At 42.8% G+C, this 20,204-nt stretch overlaps 2 protein-coding genes across 2 annotated transcripts in view; both read left to right on the top strand.

Annotated features, from left to right (window-relative positions):
- LOC310853589 (diphosphoinositol polyphosphate phosphohydrolase 3-beta-like) overlaps nt 1–20,204 on the top strand; it is a 113,380-nt gene that overhangs the window by 31,797 nt on the left and 61,379 nt on the right. The gene's annotated exons all lie outside the window — the stretch shown is intronic.
- Nucleotides 7,596–20,204, top strand: part of pkp2 (plakophilin 2) — a 33,778-nt gene continuing 21,169 nt past the window's right edge. The window contains exons 1-5 of the mRNA XM_083794568.1: nt 7,596–7,957; nt 14,203–14,276; nt 16,291–16,395; nt 17,492–17,873; nt 18,909–19,404. Of these exons, the coding sequence (XP_083650694.1) occupies nt 7,681–7,957; nt 14,203–14,276; nt 16,291–16,395; nt 17,492–17,873; nt 18,909–19,404 (1,334 nt within the window). The 5' untranslated portion in view covers nt 7,596–7,680. The remainder of the gene's footprint in view (nt 7,958–14,202; nt 14,277–16,290; nt 16,396–17,491; nt 17,874–18,908; nt 19,405–20,204) is intronic.

Genomic DNA, 20,204 nt, shown 5'->3' with positions numbered 1-20,204 from the left:
CTCCTTACAACAAAACCCTTTTACGGTCAACCACACCAATGCAACTCCTTTACAACAAAACCCTTTTACGGTCAACCACACCAATGCAACTCCTTACAACAAAACCCTTTTACGGTCAACCACACCAATGCAACTCCTTACAACAAAACCCTTTTACGGTCAACCACACCAATGCAACTCCTTTACAACAAAACCCTTTTACGGTCAACCACACCAATGCAACTCCTTACAACAAAACCCTTTTACGGTCAACCACACCAATGCAACTCCTTACAACAAAACCCTTTTACGGTCAACCACACCAATGCAACTCCTTACAACAAAACCCTTTTAAGGTCAACCACACCAATGCAACTCCTTACAACAAAACCCTTTTACGGTCAACCACACCAATGCAACTCCTTGTGTTTTCCCAATGTGTGACACATGAATGAAGATCCAATATCTCAGCCACGGGCAGTTGATTTGTAAATAGTTTTAAAAGAGAAGACTGTTGATTATTATTATTTTTGTTGGAGACAGTTGTACTAAAGAATATGAACCTGTAAAACTTCTCTTAATATTTTATATATTTTTTTTCTCCCATTTCTTTCTACAACTTGTGGAGAATGGAGAATCCTCTTGAATTCGTGTTATATAATATATGTATATTATATACATATAGTATAATATATATTTATATAATTTGTACTATTGAGAATGAATGTGCCACAAGTCGAAGGTGTGAGGATTCTTGTGAGGATTCATTTTTTTCTCAGATTGTCTCAGTCAGTATAATTATGCAACCAAGCTGTTTTGTTTTTTATTTTAAAATTCTTGCCGTGTTGATATCTGTGCTCTGATGTCTGCTGCAGGACACACATTGTGACGGCAGAAACAGACACATTAATAAGGAAGGGTGGTAGGAATGTTTGGTGGGAGAGTGACAAATAGTGTAAGTATGACTGTACACAGTGGGAAATAACATCCGCCAGTTGAGAATGGAATGTTTAATGAATTTTGACTGCGAGGTTGGTTTATATATATATATATATGTATGTAGAAGAGTAGCTCGGAGCCTCATTTACGCGCTATTGACCATATGCAGCCTGTGGCCATCTTGCCATTAAGTTAACCCATTCTGACCTGAGATCAGATTCTAAAAATGTCTTCTACATCCTGACAGTTTTCATTCTGACCTGAGATCAGATTCTAAAAATGTCTTCTACATCAGGACAGTTTACCATTCTGACCTGAGATCAGATTCTAAAAATGTATATTACATCCTGACAGTTTCATTATTAACCCATTCTGACCTGAGATCAGATTCTAAAAGTGTCTTCGATTGTTCAAAAATAGCAGACCTACAAGCTCGTAGCGCGCCACTCGGTTTGGAAGTGCTCGTTGGATGTCACTCAACAGCCCTGCGTTAGCTGCGTATATACCACCTGTGAATTTGCATATAAGGTTCAAGTTTATTTAGTGTCCCCGAAGGGCAAATTGGGTTGCAGCATAGACGGTACATTAAACATGAAACTGTACAAACAACAAACAGTTCACATAGCGGATACCAGAGTAAAAAGGTGCACACAACCATTAAAGTGCAGGCGTTACTGTAGGTCTGCAAGTACTATGCGATAGGTCATAAAAGTGCGTGTGCATAGACATAGGCACAAGATAATACAGTAAAAAGTAAAAGTGCTCATCATAAGGTTATATCCTCGATCTACCCACAGCAGCATTCAGTGTGTGAACAGAGACCGGGACAAAGGAATGTTTGTGCCTGTTTTTTGTGGCACAGGGGGCTCGCAAGCGAAGGCCGGATGGGAGATAATAATAATGCGGGAGGCAATAGGATGTTGCTTTACTGATAACGAGTGCTTCCAACCTCCAATGACAAGACACCCTGGGCAAGACCGACGCTGTAGAGGCTATCATTTGTTTTGGCGGAAGTTGTGGGATTTTAGCAGAAGTATCGCCCATGGAAATGACGTTGATGCTTTACAAATCAGTTTACATTCTCCGCGAATGAAACAAGTGTTGCGATTGGTCGGGGAAATATCGTATCCGGGGGAAATACATCTGACGGATGTTCCGGACGATACATCCGCCGATATCTTCTCTGCCTTACGTTGTGACCAGGCTTTTCTTTTCACAGATAAGTAAGCCTGGGACCGAGGCTAATGACAAGATGGCCTGCATATAGTCAATTGCCTGCATTCCAGCCTAGAATGTTCGGGTCAGAATGATATCATGTTGTTGCCATAATGGGTTCCCGCAACAAAAACAAGCATCTTGTTCAGAGATAATGATTTGGGTTACCTCCGATTGGGCCTCTTAAACTCAATTTATACTTCATCACATGACTCTACATGTCGCTTGCCAAAAAAGCAGCGTGTATACATTTAGGGAGGATTACACCTTATCCCTAATGAGTCATCTGCATACTCATAAAAGACTTGCATACTTCCCCACAATCATCACCGCCCACTATTCAAGTAATGTAATCCCTTTCTTGAAGAGTCATATTTTCATCTTGAGCTTGCATCTGAGCGGATTCGACCCCCATTGTCGTATGAATGATATAGCAAGCCTAGGTCAGGCTTTAGAATTTTAAATCCAATCATTGGTGCAAGTCTAACATGCCCTGTGGTGGTGTATTCGACTGTATGCATGGAGTTGTGCCTGCGTGTGTACAGTACAACACATGTTGTGTTGGTTGAAATGAAGGAAAAAATATCATGTGCCAAAAATGAAAACATGCTAGTGTTCTAATGGAATGTTTTTGATTATGTCAGATGTTACAAGACTTGTCATGTCTAAAAGGGGAAGAAATAAAATTATTGTGAAATTAAAACTCATGTTACATTGACATTCTTGAGGTTAATATATTGCAGATCCTGTGACTTCTTATACTTTCTTTTATAAATAGAAGCTGTCCTTGGCATGTTCGAGAGTGATCCCTCTATTAGCTGCATCTTTGATACAGAAAATGACAGGATCATTATTATTTTTAGTGTGGGTGGGTGGGGTGGGTGGGTTTACATCACAAGCTCAATAGTTACTTTAGAAAGAAAGATGCATTCTTCTCACATCACCCACGCAACGATGCAAACGAGAAAAAGACTAGAAAGTAAGAGTAAAGATTAGACATCTCCTTTTGGCCAGTCACAGGAGCTACACATTGTACCTAAGGTAAATTACACTGCACTTGTTGGACCTTATTGGATCTGCAGGCTCAATTTAAAGGGATCGTTACATTAAAAAAAGGTTTTTGTAATTTGTCTTAATGTTATTTCTTTCTGTGCTCAATTTCACCCCAAATAAACCTGTTTTCATTGCAGCTGAAGAGGCTTTAGAACACACAGAGGTTTTCTCACAGAAGATCCACTGAATGTTCCAAGTTCAGGTTGTGTGGGTGTAATCGAGGTCATATAAAGCCTAAAAGAAATACGAAAAATATTAAATAAATTAAAATGAATGTCATGAAACCTTTAAGCTTTTGTCAACAATAACACTTTGAGTTGAAAATACATATTTTTTGTAGTTGTTGTTGAGCGACATCATGTTAGGGTCACGTGAGGAAGTATAAAAGCCATCCATCACCAAAAGGGGTTCCCGCCCAAAATGGCTTAACATGTATATGTTCTTGTGGTGCTCTGGATAAACGTGTCCACTGGAAGACGGTTATTATTTTTTAATTTTCTTAATGTGGATTTGACCTGCTGCGAAATGTTTGAACAGAACATGTACCATTTCGCAAGGATTATTGTGTGTTCGTGTTCGGCACATTTTGTCACAAAATGTTCTTCTGATAAGTATGCACACATTTAGAGTTGTATGTGAAAGTGATCAAAAGACCTGACATTAAATTAAAATAGAATAAAAAGGGGGGACAAATCCTCACGTCTTCACTACTGTTGTATTCATGTTTTGTGTTGTAGGCCTACACTACGCACTGTACGCAGTATAATTATGTTGCAGAAATGTTTATAATCTACCCCAGTTTGTGCATTAATTTGGCTTATTCTGCTGGCTAAATGCCATGTCGACGGTTAAGACTCCACGGTCTCATTTACAGCTATGAAAGGAAAATGGCATGTCATTGCACGCAGGCTAGCTATCTTTAGAAAACATGGTGTTAGTTGAGCCTAATAACCAGGACCTCGTGTCATTTTCGGGCAGATTTGCAATGTGTCTAGACAACATCTATAGCTTAAAATAGAATGTTACTAGTGTCCACACACTGTTGGATGTGGTGGTCTTGGATTATATTTTACAAGCCAGGTGCAGCAGCTGCCTTGTTTAATTGTCTCCACCAGCCGAAGGCATGGGGGAGAGTATGTTTTGCACTCCGTCCGTCCGTGTGTCCGTCCGTCCGTGTGTCCGTCCGTCCGTCCGTGAGCAGCTAATCTCGGCCACCGTTAACCCGGTCGATGCCAAATTTTGCACACACACTTTCCAGAACGGCCTGTTATAGCGCCACCAGGAGGCCGCTTTGTGCAAAACAAGTTTTTGCACAGTACACCTACAGATTGTGTCCAAACATCACACAAATTGGTACACAGTCTCTCTAGAGCCATTCAACCAAACCGGTCTTTCAGATTTCTCAGACTCCATCCTGATTGGTTAAGATTGGCTTCCAAAGTTCACAGGACTGCTCAGTTTCAAACAAAATGCTGCAAATCATGAACACATCGCGTGATTTCCGTGAAATTGTGCACCCACATTCCCACTAGGCCGAGGACGAAATGCCACATGAACAATTTCAACTCAGCCTCAAGGTGGCGCTATAACTGGCCGAAAAGTGTTTTTACCTCTGACTGCACGGATCTGTGGATAACTTTGTATGCCAACTCCCTAGAGGCCAAGGAAAAACCTTTGTCTGGAATTTTTCACATCTGCTCTTTATAGCGCCACCAGGAGGCCGACATATGTAAAACACATTTTCTATTATTACTCCTTCAGATTTTATCCAAATTTCACGCAAATCGGTACACATGATCTCCATAGTCATGTGATCAAGACAGGTTTGTTTGATTTCTCATATTCCATCCTGATTGGCCACGATTGGCTCCTACAGTTTTCAGGAGTAGCAAATGGCCACAACTCCTCAACGCAGCGTCCCATTGCGATGAAACTGTGCATGCATATTCCCACTAGGCTGAGGAAGAATCCTGGTGGAGACCTGTGCCGATTGGCACTTTATCTAGTTGTTGTTGTTGTGACCCAAACACAGACTTTCCAACAGTCTAAAACAGTGGATTTCAACCAGTACTTGAGAGGCTAAATGTCATCAAATCGTGGTCCGTGGCTCAAATGCTCAATAAATAATGGACCTTGTCCTTGATATGAAAAGGCATGAAAACCAACGGTCTAGAACGTATAAAATCCTCTGTTATTAGTCTATATAATTGGTCTATTATTTTGGTTCCAGTGTTGGATTTTACAGACTCCTATAAGGGAATAAATGCCTGCAGCATGAAGAAATGTCCTTTTCGCATGGTTTATTTACCTCTGACAAACTGGGCCTGTTGGGCTAGAGTTCTCAAACTCGACACGACGTTTTCTGGCTGGGCCGGGCCTAAAATGGATGCTAAACAGTAGGGCAGTAGGGTATTATATTGCATTTTTTTAAATAATAATAAAAACAATAGTTCTGTTCTGTCTGTGTATAGTTATCTATTATGAAGATGGTGCTGACTGGCATTTCACTTTTACTCTGTGTAGGGTTCTCAAATTCTGCTCAAACCCGACCCGGACGTTTTAGGGCCGCGTCAAGCCTAAAATCTATGCTAGTAATTAGTCGGGCAGGGCCTTCATTTTCAGGCCTGTTGAGAACTGATATGGGCCTTCCTTCCTCAGCGTTAATTGTGACAACGAATGTGAAAAGGACATTTCATGTGCACTGCTGGCTATTCCTTCATTTGTACCATTTGAGTCTTGCACCTATTAGTTTGTAAATACATCAAAGCTCTATAATGGATAAAGCCTTGGCCTGGAAGAGAGGTCATCAGGTGGTCCCCAACGACCTTCTTAGAGTGTTTCGAACCCTTAACCACACTACACTCTCCAGTTGGCGGGTCAGCAGTGATTGGCCAAATCACTGCCCCTCTCATACAGGCTTCCAGCTATTGTCCTTTTGGTGTCTTTGAGTCAAGGTGTGGTTGTTTGAGCCTTGTCTGCGTCTGTGTCACACCGTTGAATCTGTCCTAGCGAGTCTCTCTACCCCCATCGATCCTCTCGGGAGACTTTGGGGCATTGCTCATTTTGTACATTTTATGTAGCTTGCATGGTCAGCTGTCTCTCCGGCGTCACCAACCTTCCTCGGTTGCAATCCAGACTTTCAGATCTACAAGCTCATAGCGCGAGCTTGTAGGTCTGCTATTTTTGAAAAATCGAAGAACGACTGACATAGAAACATAGCTGTCAGGATGTAGAAGACATTTTTACCCCATTGAGGAGGAGTGGTCTCTATAGACACCCCTATAGGGGTGGTATTCTGACAGTGTGTAGATTGCTGGTCGATCCGCAGATATAACCAAACGTGGGTCCATCGTCATCGTTAATGCTAAGGTCAAACAGCAGGGGGTCCTCGAAATGGAAACCGTTGAGAATCACTGGTCTAAAATAAACTCTGACAGGTCGATCACGTGACGCACGCACGCACGCACGCACACACGCGCACACACACACACACACACACACACACACACACACACACACACACAACACACACACACACACAAACACATGTGACATGTCACACAGACACACACACAGACACACATGATCCTGTGTAATCATGACATGCACGCACGCGCACGCGCACACACACACACACACACACACACACACACACACACACACACACACACACACACACACACACACACACACACACCTGGTTGTAGAGACTGTTAACAGTTCTCTGTTTGTTTTCTGGAGGTGGGTGGCCTCTCTTTGTGGCCGTTTCAGTGGAGGGTAAAAGTACTCCTATGTTGTACTTAAGTAAAAGTATCAATAGTGCAGTGTAGAAATAGGCTACTCTGTTGCAAGTGAAAGTCTGGCATTCAAAATGTACTTGTACTTTTACCAAAAGTAAAAGTACTCATTGTGCAGAATGTCTCATTTCAAGCTTTCACAAATGTTTTGAAAATAGCAGATAGTACAAGCTCACGTCACCAGTCACAATGTGTCGAATCGCCATGCATTGTGAGCTTGTAGATCGGTTATATTTTAAAATATCCACAATGTAATTTTTTTGATGTAGGCCTATGTTTTGTAGTAATATATCAAAATCTACAAAGTAACTAGTAACTAAAGTTTTCACATCATATATGTGGAGTAAAAAATAAAAATAAAGTAGCCTACAATATTTGGATCTGAGATGTAGTGGAGTAGAAATGGAAAGGGGAAAATACTCAATTAAAGTACAAATACCTGAAAATTGTACTAAAAGTATATGCAGCTGTACCTAGTTACTTTCCATGCACCACTGGGGCCCTTCCTTTGTGCGTAATGTAATGTGACACCCCAGGCAGGACAGGTGACACCTGGGCGTCACCACGAGGCCACACCCTCTGCTCGTTGGTTGAACTGTCTGTCGATACTACTCTCTCTCACCTGGACGTTGTTGTTAGACAATGAGTTATAAACCTTTATGAATGAACCGTCCAGGGTCCGGCACACATCCCCGCGATGAGTTTGGAGCGTCTGAGGAGCCTGATGGACAGCGACCAGGCGTTCTTTAAGTCCGTGTTACCTGCCTCGCAGCAGGAGGATCGCGGTCAGGACACCAGCCTGGCTCTGCCTCGGGACGAACGGCTGATCGTGTCTGCGAACTCTCCCACATCAACATCATCATCATCCTCGATATGGCTACAGGGTTCAAACGAGCGCAGCTTGAGCAGGGTCCAACGGCAGGTTCAGCTCACACTGGCCCGCAGGGCCCAGGGGAAGAAAGCGACGTCCAACGGTAAATAATATTATTTATTATAGCTCTGCGAATAATAATTGTTATAGCCTCATGGATCTTTTTTTTAATAGTTTGTCTCGCTTGTTTTGTCCTTTTCTATTTGTATATATGGCTTCATTATCCCCTTTTTGGGAACCTATCAACCTATATAGTTTACCTAAGGCACCACAAATACAGAAACGGTCAACTATAATGGTCCGGACTCCCGAAACGCTGCTATCTAATGATTAGATAGATTAGATTATATAATATATGGCTATAGCCCTGAAACAAATGACTGTCATGTCAGTCATGATGCAACTTCACCCTGTTTTGCGCACGTTGCTCTGCTTTAAAGTCTACATAAACGTTCAGGTTTTTAATATAAAGTGCTCACCTCCAGAGCCACGGATGTTATAATCCTCCCCGGGTGGGTATTAGAACCCGTGCATGCCTTATTGTTCAATAAAATGCATTTTTTATCAGATCGGTGGCCAGTTTCTCGGTTTTGGAGCATAATGCTTTCAACTAGGTGACCCTATCGCTTGGAAGGTGTATTGCACTCTGATACTATGAGAAAATGGCCACCGATCAGATTAAAATGCGTTTTATTGAACAATACGGAAGATACGGGTTCTAATACCGAGCCGGGGAGGATCCTTACATCCGTGGCTGTGGGGTGAGCACTTTATATTTGAAATCTGAATGTTTTATGTGCACGTTAACGTTGTAAATGTAGCAATAAAGTGTGTAAAACTGTGTAGTTCCACCGTGACGAGTATCTAAGGCTGTAAAGTGGTGTTTTTCTTAAATTACATGTAACATGACAACATCAGACAAAACATGTTGAACCTGCAGTCAGCAGACGAGTGTTGCCTTCAAGTGACACTTCTCAATTGGACTCATATTTCCACTGTACTTAAGTGTGTGTGTGTGTGTGTGTGTGTGTGTGTGTGTGTGTGTGTGTGTGTGTGTGTGTGGCTACTGTATTATGGGTTACTTACTACATACAGTAGCCCAGTGTTTCCAAAACAGTGGGTCGGGACCCATGTTTGGGTCGCGGACCAATTTTTATGAGTCACAACTCATGTAAAAAGCCAATTTTCTTTTCCTAGGTTTTATTTTAGAATATGGAGAAGAAGTCTGTGCGCATTAAGGTTTCAAATTAGAACCCAGAGTGCCAGACAGTTACATAATACATGGCCTTGTGTCTGTGTAGCTTTACTTTATTCTTCCTTGCGAAATGTTGCCCCAAAACTGTATTTATTTTATTTCATAATCTGGCTTGATGGTCTCAAAATATTTATATGTTGTCTGATATATTGTGACAGGCCCGAGAACACTAAATACTCAAAGTTACATTTGTCATGATCTGACATGACAAGAGTATAACATTGTGTTTAATTTAACTAGCCATAGAAAATGCTATTATCCAAGTCAGGGGTTTACTCTGAGACTCTGAACCCCTTTCTGAAAACAGCTCCTCGCCACTCGCCCTACACACTTGCCCTCGATATGCGCGTTCACGCGAGGCTGCGCCATATTAAGTGTCGTCCGAAACCAAGCAGCCTTAGGTTTAGGTTTAGGTTTATTTATTTAGCATGACAGTACAAAAAATAGACAGTAACATATCAAAGAACAAAAATACAATGCAAGGAAGGGAAGAAGCCAGCTGGCTTATTTGGAATTTAATAAGCCACTTTCCTGAGTGGAAGTGGCTTATAAAGCCCTCAAGAGCGAGTCTGTGCCGATCTAGACTCGATTGCCTTGTGCAGCCCTGCTCTCTGTCCGCATGGAAACCGCGACCTACAAATGTAAGAACCACCACAAATGAATGATAAATGAACTCCTCCTAAACAATCTTCATCTGATGCAGAATGGACAACGCTCCAACTGATGTTCACAAGGGCTCTTTATTTACCCCACCGTGAAAAACTATAAATGAAACCACACAAACAAAACAACTTTTAACAATGATTTATAAACGCCATGGATGTATATGACATGTCATTTTTGACAGTCACGCTGTATTTCCTTTTTCCATATTAATGAAATCCACATGTCACACAAACATTCACGATGCAATGCAATATAAGTGTACAAACAAAATAACAGGTAACACAATTGCATGATGGTAACCATGGCAACGAATGGTGTCTGTTTCTGCACAAGGAGGTTTTTTAATACCCAGCACCCTAATCAAGGGAACTTATTTCCTGACGAGGGAACCTCCCGAGAGCACTTCAAGTCAAGGGACTGGTTTCAGAAAGGGCCTGAGACTAAAGGTCTCAGAGGCACTTGCCCGTCGGGCAAGTACAGGTCATGCTCTGGCCCAAAGGTCATGTCCACTTGCTCGAAAAGTAAATCGTTTTTGAGTGGTGCTAACCACTCCTATAGACAGAAATGTGTGTCCCTGGCTTGCTGGCTGGTTCTGTCCGTCCGAGTACGGAAATTGCGTTTGTTGACCACCAAGTGTCACTATTGTGCACACACACACACACACACACACACACACACACACACAGGCCGGGGGGGAGGGCTTGTACAGTACAGTCCAGTACTACAGCATAAGTACAGTACAGCACCACTCAGTTCAGATGGGTCTGATTTTTACTTTCTGGGGCTGTGCAATAAAAAATAAACCCACTTGTTCATGGCAAATATCTACATAGCTATGAATTTGAGTATGGCTTCACACTTGTTATTTGTGGCCACGTTCAGGTGTTTAGACAGATATCTGGTGCAATTTAGGCATTTAGCAGACGCTCTTAATCCAGAGCGACTTACATTAAGCAAGAACAAAAAAGCATGGGAATACATCACATAAAAACATTTATCATGAAACATGCGTAAGCTAAGAAAGTAACAGTGGAATATCTATATAATGAAACTATACATATAAACTATACATATATACTACTATGCTATACATATGTACTATGACGTGCTATGACTACATACAATGCAATTATAGTGCTGTCTACATAACATGCTATAAGTCTGTATCAAATGCTATCTAAGTCTACAGAAATGCTATCTAAGGGGGTGGGGTAAGTGCTATGGGCCATGATGGAGTCTGAAAAGGTGGGTTTTCAGACTACGGCGGAAGATTGGGAGTGATGCTGCAGTTCTGACTGCAATGGGAAGTGCATTCCACAGTTTTGGAGCCAGAAGGGAGAAGAGTAGAAGACAGAGCTCTGGCCACGTTCAGGTGTTTAGACAGATATCTGGTGTTGTTTTTATAGAAGACAGAGCTCTGGCCACGTTCAGGTGTTTAGACAGATATCTGGTGCTGTGTTTATAGAAGACAGAGCTCTGGCCACGTTCAGGTGTTTAGACAGATATCTGGTGTTGTTTTTATAGAGGAGACGTCTCCTCTCAAACAAGCACTTTCCCGGTCGGGCAAGCAGAGAGCAAACTCCACCTGTCCGAAAGTTTTATTTACCTGGGCAACCCTTAGTGTCGACGGCTGCAAGACAAGTGTATAGCTTTTTTTGTGTATAGCTACCAGTGCCGTTTCCAAGAATGACATTTTAGGGAGGCAAACTGCAAAACTGAAAAATGTTAATGTTAAGAGAATATTCAAGTATAATCAATGTACAGTATGTATTTTCATCCAATTAGTGACCCATTTCAACATTGCAATTACAGCAGAAACATTAACAACAATCGTGTTCAAGCATGTAGCGTCCTCTCAAAACATGAGAGGACGGGGCTTGTACTTGAAAATATCACACCTTCAGTTGCCGTAAATCTCTCTAGGAGACCCGACTAGGCGAGAGGTTGTCAGTCAATCTGGTTTAACATGATCATTGTCTCAATTGACTCTTGCTCGCTTTCCCAGGGAAGTAGCTAGTAATGACACAGTTCAGATCAGAAACACTAAAGGTGTAGGTACCCTCACAAAAAACATGCAGTAATCCTGGACTCTAAACTGCCTTCCCCTGGCCAGCCGGGGCGCCTGATGGAGGGGAAAGGAACTGTTCCTTCCACGCACTACGTCCAACCAGGGAAACTCCCCCCTGTCACGTGTAAAGGAGCAATTTGGACACTCAGGCATGAAGGAAGCATGAGTTCAAGTCAGTTGCTCTCCCCTTGTCCCCCATATATGGGGACTAGGTTGGCGGAGGGTGTGTAGAGCCCAGGATCACAGATAGATGATTGACACAGGGGTGAAAAATGGGTTACAAAATCGTGGGATAAAAAAATATAAATATATAAAAAAAAGAAACACTAAAGGTTTTCAAAGAGATTGTACCTGCCAGGTGAGTAGGCTACAGGTGATGGCCCAGACCCCCACACCTCGCACCCCATGAGACAAAATCAGAAATCGAAAATGTCATTCCTATATGAGTCGCGGTACAGAATGGATGAGCGAGCCCTTGAATCTCCCCCTGAATGGGCGAGGAGCTTATCTGCTGCCCACTAATAGTTCTTGGGTTTTGTGGTGGTGGTTTTTTTCTGTGTTTTTCAAAGGGAGTTGGGGAGGCAGCTGTTTGTTTGATTGATTGATTGACATTCTTATTTCACAGTGTCAAACGAAAGCACAAGTCGATACAAAAACTGCTACTTTGAGGACGAAACCGAAAAGCACTAGACTTGTTTACATCAGGGTCGTCCATTTTCAATTCATCAGAACATTTAAAGGTCGTACAGATGTACAGATGTACACTTCTATGAAGAAAAAAACAGGGAAATCATAAATCATCTATCGTCAATGATTATCATCAGTCATCTCCCTTGCCTCTATGTTAGATACGTGCCTGATAGCTACTTTTATTTGAATAACCTGGAGGCTGGAGCCTCGGTAGGTGAATGAAACCAATTAATTGACATTTAAACTATTTTGACCCATTTTGACCTGAGATCAGATTCTAAAAATGTCTTCTACATCCTGACTGCTGAAAAAGCAGTTTTTCTATGTCAGTCGTTCTCAAACACTTTCATGTCACTTTTCACGATTCTTCAAACATACACGTAGCAGACCTACAAGCTAGTGCTATGAGCTTGTAGATCTGCTATTTTTCAATAGCTAAAGCATAACGTAATGCTAACACCAAAACGGGTTCCCGCCCCAAAATGGGTTAAACATTGGCGTATGCACTGTAGAACAGTGTTGATTTTGACAGCACATTTGGATTTAGTTTTAGTCATAGTCTTTGGAATGAAACTTCATTTAGTTTTAGTCATATTTATTGATCTGAAATATTTTAGTGTTGGTCTACTTTCAGTCGACTAAATCTACAGTTGATTTTGTCGACTAAAATGTATTTTGGCGGGGCCTTGAGCCCGTCGTAATGGCTGATTGTACTCATGCTGAAAATAGCCGATCGACGGAATTGTCAATATATTTCGTTTTAGTCGTCATAGCTAAGTTTTCATTTAGTTTCCAATTAGTTCTCGTCAGTGAAAAAGGTTTTCACACATTTTTCGTCGCTTGGCTTTAGTCGACGAAATCAACACCTCATGGATCCATAGGCTACTGTTTCACCACACACACACACACACACACACACACACACACACACACACACACACACACACACACACAGCCACACACACACACACACACACACACACACCACTAAACAATAGGTTCTGTGGTGGTCAAGCGTAGACTGGTTTGTCTGCTTCTATTGTTGGGAAGTCGAGCGGTAACTGTAGACACTGGGAGCAGCACGTTGCTGTCCAAAATGATCCAAAGGTCGTGATGAGCCCAAAGGGAGATGTTTTTGGGGGTTTCATTTTTGCATATGACAATAGTGTGTGTTCATGTGTGTTAAATTCAACGTAACTCTACCGTACTTTGTCATTGTCGGTACTAGGCTGTAAACATTTTGAACACACCAAAGCATGCAATGTGTAATTGTGAATGCCATGCCTTTGCAACTTTCAACAACTAATCATACAAATACATTTTTATTGATTATAGAAACAATATGTAATTTATATATATATATATATATATATATATATAATAAAATCTACTGTTGTGCGACAAATTATAAAATAGTCGATAAAGGATTTGTTTATATATATATCTATATATATATATACAGTATATATATATAAAATATTAAGAACCCCGCTTCTTGAAAATTAGTTTAATCAAACAATTGTTAATAGAATAACAGCTATCAAAATAAGTTACAGCCGCTATCGAATAGAATAGAATAGACTTTATTTGCCATTTGCACAAGTGCAAGTGTATCGAGGACCATATTACATGTAGCCTACGGTAATGAATTTGCATCAATGTCTTTCAGGGAGTATCCATTTACAGAAAAGCATCTCATTTCAAAGCCCAGATCCCAGAAATGGAGCTTCACTAAGCATGAAGGTAAGTCGCACGCACGCACGCACGCACGCACGCAAGCACGCACGCACGCACGCACGCACGCACACACGCACGCACGTAAAATACAATGACATCCATAATGTCAACAGTATTATCAGTACAATAACCACACCCTGCAGTGAATAGAATGATACAGTATCCGTTCAGAATGTCAGAACTCAGAGTCTGCATGCATGCATTAAAGTTCTCAGTCGCAACGACTGATGTCAGTCACTTGGATTCCATAGAAGCCAGCGTGTTTTCTACGGAATGTTTGTGCAGCGAGAGTAGCCTTATGTACAAGCTCTCAATGTGTCTGCTTGTAGATTGGCTATCTAAGGTTATTATTATTTTAAGATTAGAGCACAGCATTACAGCATTTGACCACTTCGAATCAAATGCTCTAAAGTGTTCAGAAGCATCTTCCATCAACTCTCTCTGTGATTTCTTCACCTGGTTGGCTGTATGTAGAACAGCAGGAAAAATATCACTAAAACCTAACTTTAGTTTACACATTGTGTTATTGTCTAGGAAACATTGCTAGGGAGGCGCGTGCTCCTTTCACCCTGTTTCACACATAATCACACAAGATACTGAACCTTGGCTTCAGTAGGAGTTTTGTCCCCTCACAGCTATCGTGGCATTAAACAAACCTCCCCGCCGATGGGATGGTTCTGTGTACAGCGGGGACCTCATGTTTATGTATTGTCTGTGCTATGTGTTTGTTTTGTTGTAGTTGTTTTGAACACACCTGTGAAGATGAAATATCCTTCGGGACTATAAAGATTACTATTAAATATTTATGAAACCCACAGACAGACCTGACCACATTCAACCTCGCCTCGCTCCATATTTAGGGCAAAATAGGGACGCCCTGTTGAAAGTGGTTAAATATCATTATCGGGACACTTCAGATGCCTATTTGCTGATACTGATGATGTCAAAGATGAGACTCTAGATTAATCCACAGTGCCTATATTTATTAGAATGTGAATAAAAATATGTAGCTCTTAAATATTCACAATTTCCTGAATGTTTATGAATGAATGAATGAATGAATGAACTTGGTAAAGTGTCTTGGGACGGGATGATGTGTTGATACTGATAGCCATCAATTACCCCAACCAACATGAAAGTGAATGAATAAATGAAATCTGCCAAAAACTTTAATAAACAATATCACATTCACTTCCCAGTTCCCACACAGAAACTACACAAAAATTTGGTTAAAACAAAACAGAAATAAATATACATCACATATGTTTTCTTTGTCCGTGTGTCCCATGCTTTCTCTATATATTCTGCAAGTGCTTATGTTAGAAAAACCATGCAAGTCGCTCTATGTTTTTATTTTACACCTGTTAAGTATCTTTTGACATAGCTCATGGTACACCGGGCAATACAAAACAAAATGGAAATCATTCTCAATGTCGTTTATATCACAGTAAGTGCAAATCCGTTCTTCTATAACTCCTCTATACCGACCAGTTACAGGAGTTTTCACTACATGTTGTTTGTGATATGAAATGTAAGCTTACCCTAATCACAGTAAACATCATGTCATTTTCAAGTTAGTCACTTGTAGTATTGAATCGAGAATCATTTTGATTAGATAATTGTTGTGAATCTGGAAAAATCCATTTTGAATTGAATCGTGACCCCAAGAATCGGAATCGACTCGAATCGTGAGACACCCAAAGATTCACAGCCCTATTAATTAAGCAATAGCAAATAAGCAAAATGTATCAAAAATAAATCATGACAGATGTGGCCACTACGACCACGAAGTCCCCAAGAAAATTGCTATAGCATAGCAACCCAGTCAGCTGTGCTCTGGGGGAACAGAGCAGCTGATCTTTATGTTTTGATTAGGCGTTCGTTCCTTCATGCTCGTTTGAAGCACGACTATTGAAGGCTGTTTCAACCAATCGGCTTGCTTCCTCGAATCGACCTGTTGTATAATCCTTCATTAATCCTCCTCTTCCCCCCCCCCCCCCCCCCCCCCCCGCCCATATAGGCACATTATTTTCCCTCTGCTTCTCAGACTCGGGTGAACGGAACAGGCTTTAGCCAGCGCTCCCTCTCCAGCGGTCACTTACGAAGACCGTCCCGCAGGATAGAGGTAATAATAATAATAATAACTAGAAATGCATTTTGTCGAGGTGCCAACTTGCGCCTTGCACACAAGTAGGCCATGTATGGCCTACTTGTGTGCAAGCAGAGCGCGCAAGTATTGCTACCAACTGATGTCTATTACAACTGTTGTTCTAAATCCTTTAGACCCGTTATTGACCTTATACCAACCTTGAAACGTACCTTAGTTACGTCATCAAAAATGGTGGGGCAGTTTGGGAAATATCGAGGCAGGCAGTCGTGTAGATAGGAAGGTGCAAGACCATTGAGAGCTTTATAAACCAGTAAATCAAAACTAAAAAAACAATCAGAAGCCAACGCAGTGAAGCCACAACTGTGTAGCAAAAGTAACCCAGACGTTTTTATTTCCAGGGAGGAAAAAAAAAGTCTGGGACCGAGTCCGCTTCAATTCGGCATAGAGTATAGTGCAAATGTCATTCACTCTCTGCTGATTTCTGATCGTCTGCACCTTTGTTAAATTGACGCACACACACACACACACACACACACACACTCCTTTCTCTCTTTGTCGCTCTAGTTAATTAGTCTCATGTCGCGCAGCTGCGTCTAGATTCTCCCGGCGGATCCTGCAAAACGACGTAACTACTCGCCTACACAAAGCCTGCTAGACCTTGGTAAAAGTCTGTTCTCGGAGCTGGGAAGCGTCTCAGGTCCCCAGCTTCTCTCTAAAATGCACTATTTTGATCATTAAATAAAATGAATCCAACCAGATCGGCGCAGGCAAAACCCGGAAATGCCGTAGTAGAAGAAATGACTCTGCCCGGTAAATTCAGGGCACATTGTGTTATTAAAATGGCACAAAGTGCATTTTAGAGAGAAGCTGGGGACCTGAGACGCTTCCCAGCTTCGAGAATAGACTTTTACCAAGGTCTAGCAGGCTTTGTGTCGGTGAGTTAGTTACGTCGTTTTGTTTATTTGCTGGGAATTGTAAACACCCACAATCACCAGAGGGCTGCGGAAGGGACTTCCACAGGGCGTCAGAGAGAGGCTCGCTGTAAGCACTGGACCAGGGCTAAGGTGGACCCCACGCTACAACTGTTAGTAATATTGTTCTCTCATCTCAGGTGTCTCCCAGCCCCAGCCCCTCGCCGCTCCCCCCTCGCGGCTCCCTGTACCCGGGCACTGCCCCGGGCGCCACCGCCACCGCCCTACGCTTCGCCACCCACACCCTCCCCGGTCCCACCCAGCCCAGGATGACCATGGGCGCCGTGCTGGAGCGCTCTCACTACTACAATCCCCGCCACCACCACCATCGTCGCTACGCCTTCTCCGAGGTGCCGCGCGGCTCGCCGCGGCTGCCCGCGGTGTCGACCTTCGACGCCAACAACAACACCAGCACGCCCGCCCCAGTGCATGGTGGGCATCATGTGTCCGCCCGCGCCACCGCCACGGCCGCCCGCAACCACTACAACCATGCATTCAACCAGACACTGGGTTCTCACCAAGGTTAGTATTATTAGTTATATTCTTTTTATTTAGATTTCGTTTTTCACTTTTTTTGTTTTAGATTTCAGTTTTAGTTTTGATTTGTTTACAATTATTTTCTAGATTTCGATTATTATTACATACAGTAACATACATTAACCACTTCAGCCCTATTATACATTTTCGGCCATTTTAAAATGGCTCGATGTGACACATTGTGAGCTGGTAGATCTGCTATTTTCAAAAGGTTTTTTTACACATTCGAAAACTTGTCAAATGGGTCATTCTGCACAATGAGCACTTTTACTTTTGGTACTTTTAACTAAGACTAGAGACATTTAGATGCCAATTACTGTCCACCACCACTGCCCTAGGGTGAAAAGATACCCCCCCTTCACTGAGTGTTTCTACATTGCAGTAGCCTATTTATACTTAAAGGACAACTTTAGTTTTTTTCAACCAAGGTTCATGTTTTAGGTTGTTATTAGAGAAAGTAAAAGATGAGTGTTCATTTCTTTTCCATTTGCTGCTTTCTTTCGTTTTAGGGATTTTAGCTGTTTTTGACAGGGGCGTGGGTGCATTCGAGCATGGGGCTAAATATGTATTTTTGTACAACATTTTATAGCCATTTATTTTTTTATTTAGTTTAGTCCTACCAGATCCCAGGAAATTACATCTGGCCACAAAAGATCACTGAATGTGAAGGGGGTGACAAACCGACCTGTTGAGCCATACAACATTGTATGGCAGCCCCCTTCACATTCAGTAGATCCTGTGATATTTTGTGGCCAGATGTAATTTCCTGGGGTCTAGTAGGACTATAGTAAATAATAAAAAAAATACATTGCTATAAAATTGTGTAAGAAAATCCATATTTAGCCCCATGTTCGAATGCCCCGCCCCCTGTCAAAAATAGCTACAATTGACTGTTAAAAGAATTAACAGTCATCTTATACTTTCTCTACCTACAACCTAAAACATGAACCTTGGTTGAAAAAAACGAAAGTTGTCCTTTAAGTAACACGTGTGTACTTTTCCCTGTCCGTCCTCCTCCAGTGTTCTCAGACAGCACGCTGCATCACCACAGCGGCGGCAGCCCCCCCCCAGACGACGGCTCCCCGCCGCCGCGCGCTCGCCACCGAACCGTCGCCAACGTCGTCCGCAGGGCGTCGACCACCGCGGCCAGGAGGAGACAGGCCGTGGCGTACGGGACCCCCCATGGTGGGGGCACGGGCCAGCGGGACCAGGCCCTGGCCTGGCTGGCCCACATGAGGAGGGAAGGGGACGGCGACGGGACCACCCCTGGCCAGCGGGACGACGGCGCCCTGGTGCCCTGGCTGGCCCACATGAGGGGGGAGGTGGAGGGAGAGGTGGAGGAGGGGGGGGGCGACGACGACCGGCACCACCAGGACGGAGGAGGGCCGAGGTTGGCCAGGCGGGACTCGTACTCGCCCTCGTCTGTGGTCAGCATGGAGGTGGACCTGAGCAGGACGATACTGGAGGACGAGGATGTTCCCCTTCAGCACATCCACATCCAGGATGTGGTGCCGCTGTAAGATGTTGTTTCTGCCTACACATACTGTACGTCACGCATTTACACATACGTACGTCACGCGTGACGTTTCATTCAGGACGTCGTGGTCTGCGCCGTTTTGAAATGGGGCTAAACAGTCGGTTGAAACCAATGGGAACAGAAGTCGTGAAAATTCGGGGTTTCCGTCGTTTTTTGTCGTTGGCTTCATTAAAGTGTTTTATTGCCTTATCAGTTTTTTAATTGTCAGCCGACTCCTTTGAAGGGCTCGCGCCAAGGCGTCCCACAAATTGAGACCTTGCCGGCATCAGTGTTCAAATGACCTGATAGTTAGTCCCCTAATAGTTGGCTTTCTGTTGTAAAGCTCTCATTGTCTCTTTTCCTGCAAGATCTTTTAAAGCCTGTTCAAATAACATGACAAATACAACACCGAGCCCTCCAGAACCGTAGTAACCGTAGGATTAAATTAATCGTCTAGCCTGCCCGAACCGTAGGCTACGTTTCACAGGGTTTATATTCTTTAATCCATGTTTTGATCCGATCGTGATCTCAATTCTTGTGGATGAAAATCTAGATTCACATTTAGAGAAAGAATCGCGCCTCTAAACTGCCTCCCCCTGGCCAGCCGGGGCGCCTGATGGAGGGGAAAGGAACTGGTTGGAATAACGTGTTCCTTCCACGCGCTACGTCCAACCAGAGAAACTCCCCCCTGTCAGGTGTAAAGGAGCGACTTGGACACTCAGGCATGAAGGAAGCATGAGTTCAAGTCCGTTGCTCTCCCCTTGTCCCCCATATATGGGGACTAGGTTGTCAGAGGGTGT

This window comes from Protomyctophum parallelum (assembly GCF_964188405.1).
Source record: "Protomyctophum parallelum genome assembly, chromosome: 22".
NCBI classification, from domain to species: Eukaryota; Metazoa; Chordata; class Actinopteri; order Myctophiformes; family Myctophidae; genus Protomyctophum; species Protomyctophum parallelum.
The sequence above is the reverse complement of the archived record's forward strand: the minus strand, read 5'-3'. Positions and strand labels throughout refer to the sequence as shown.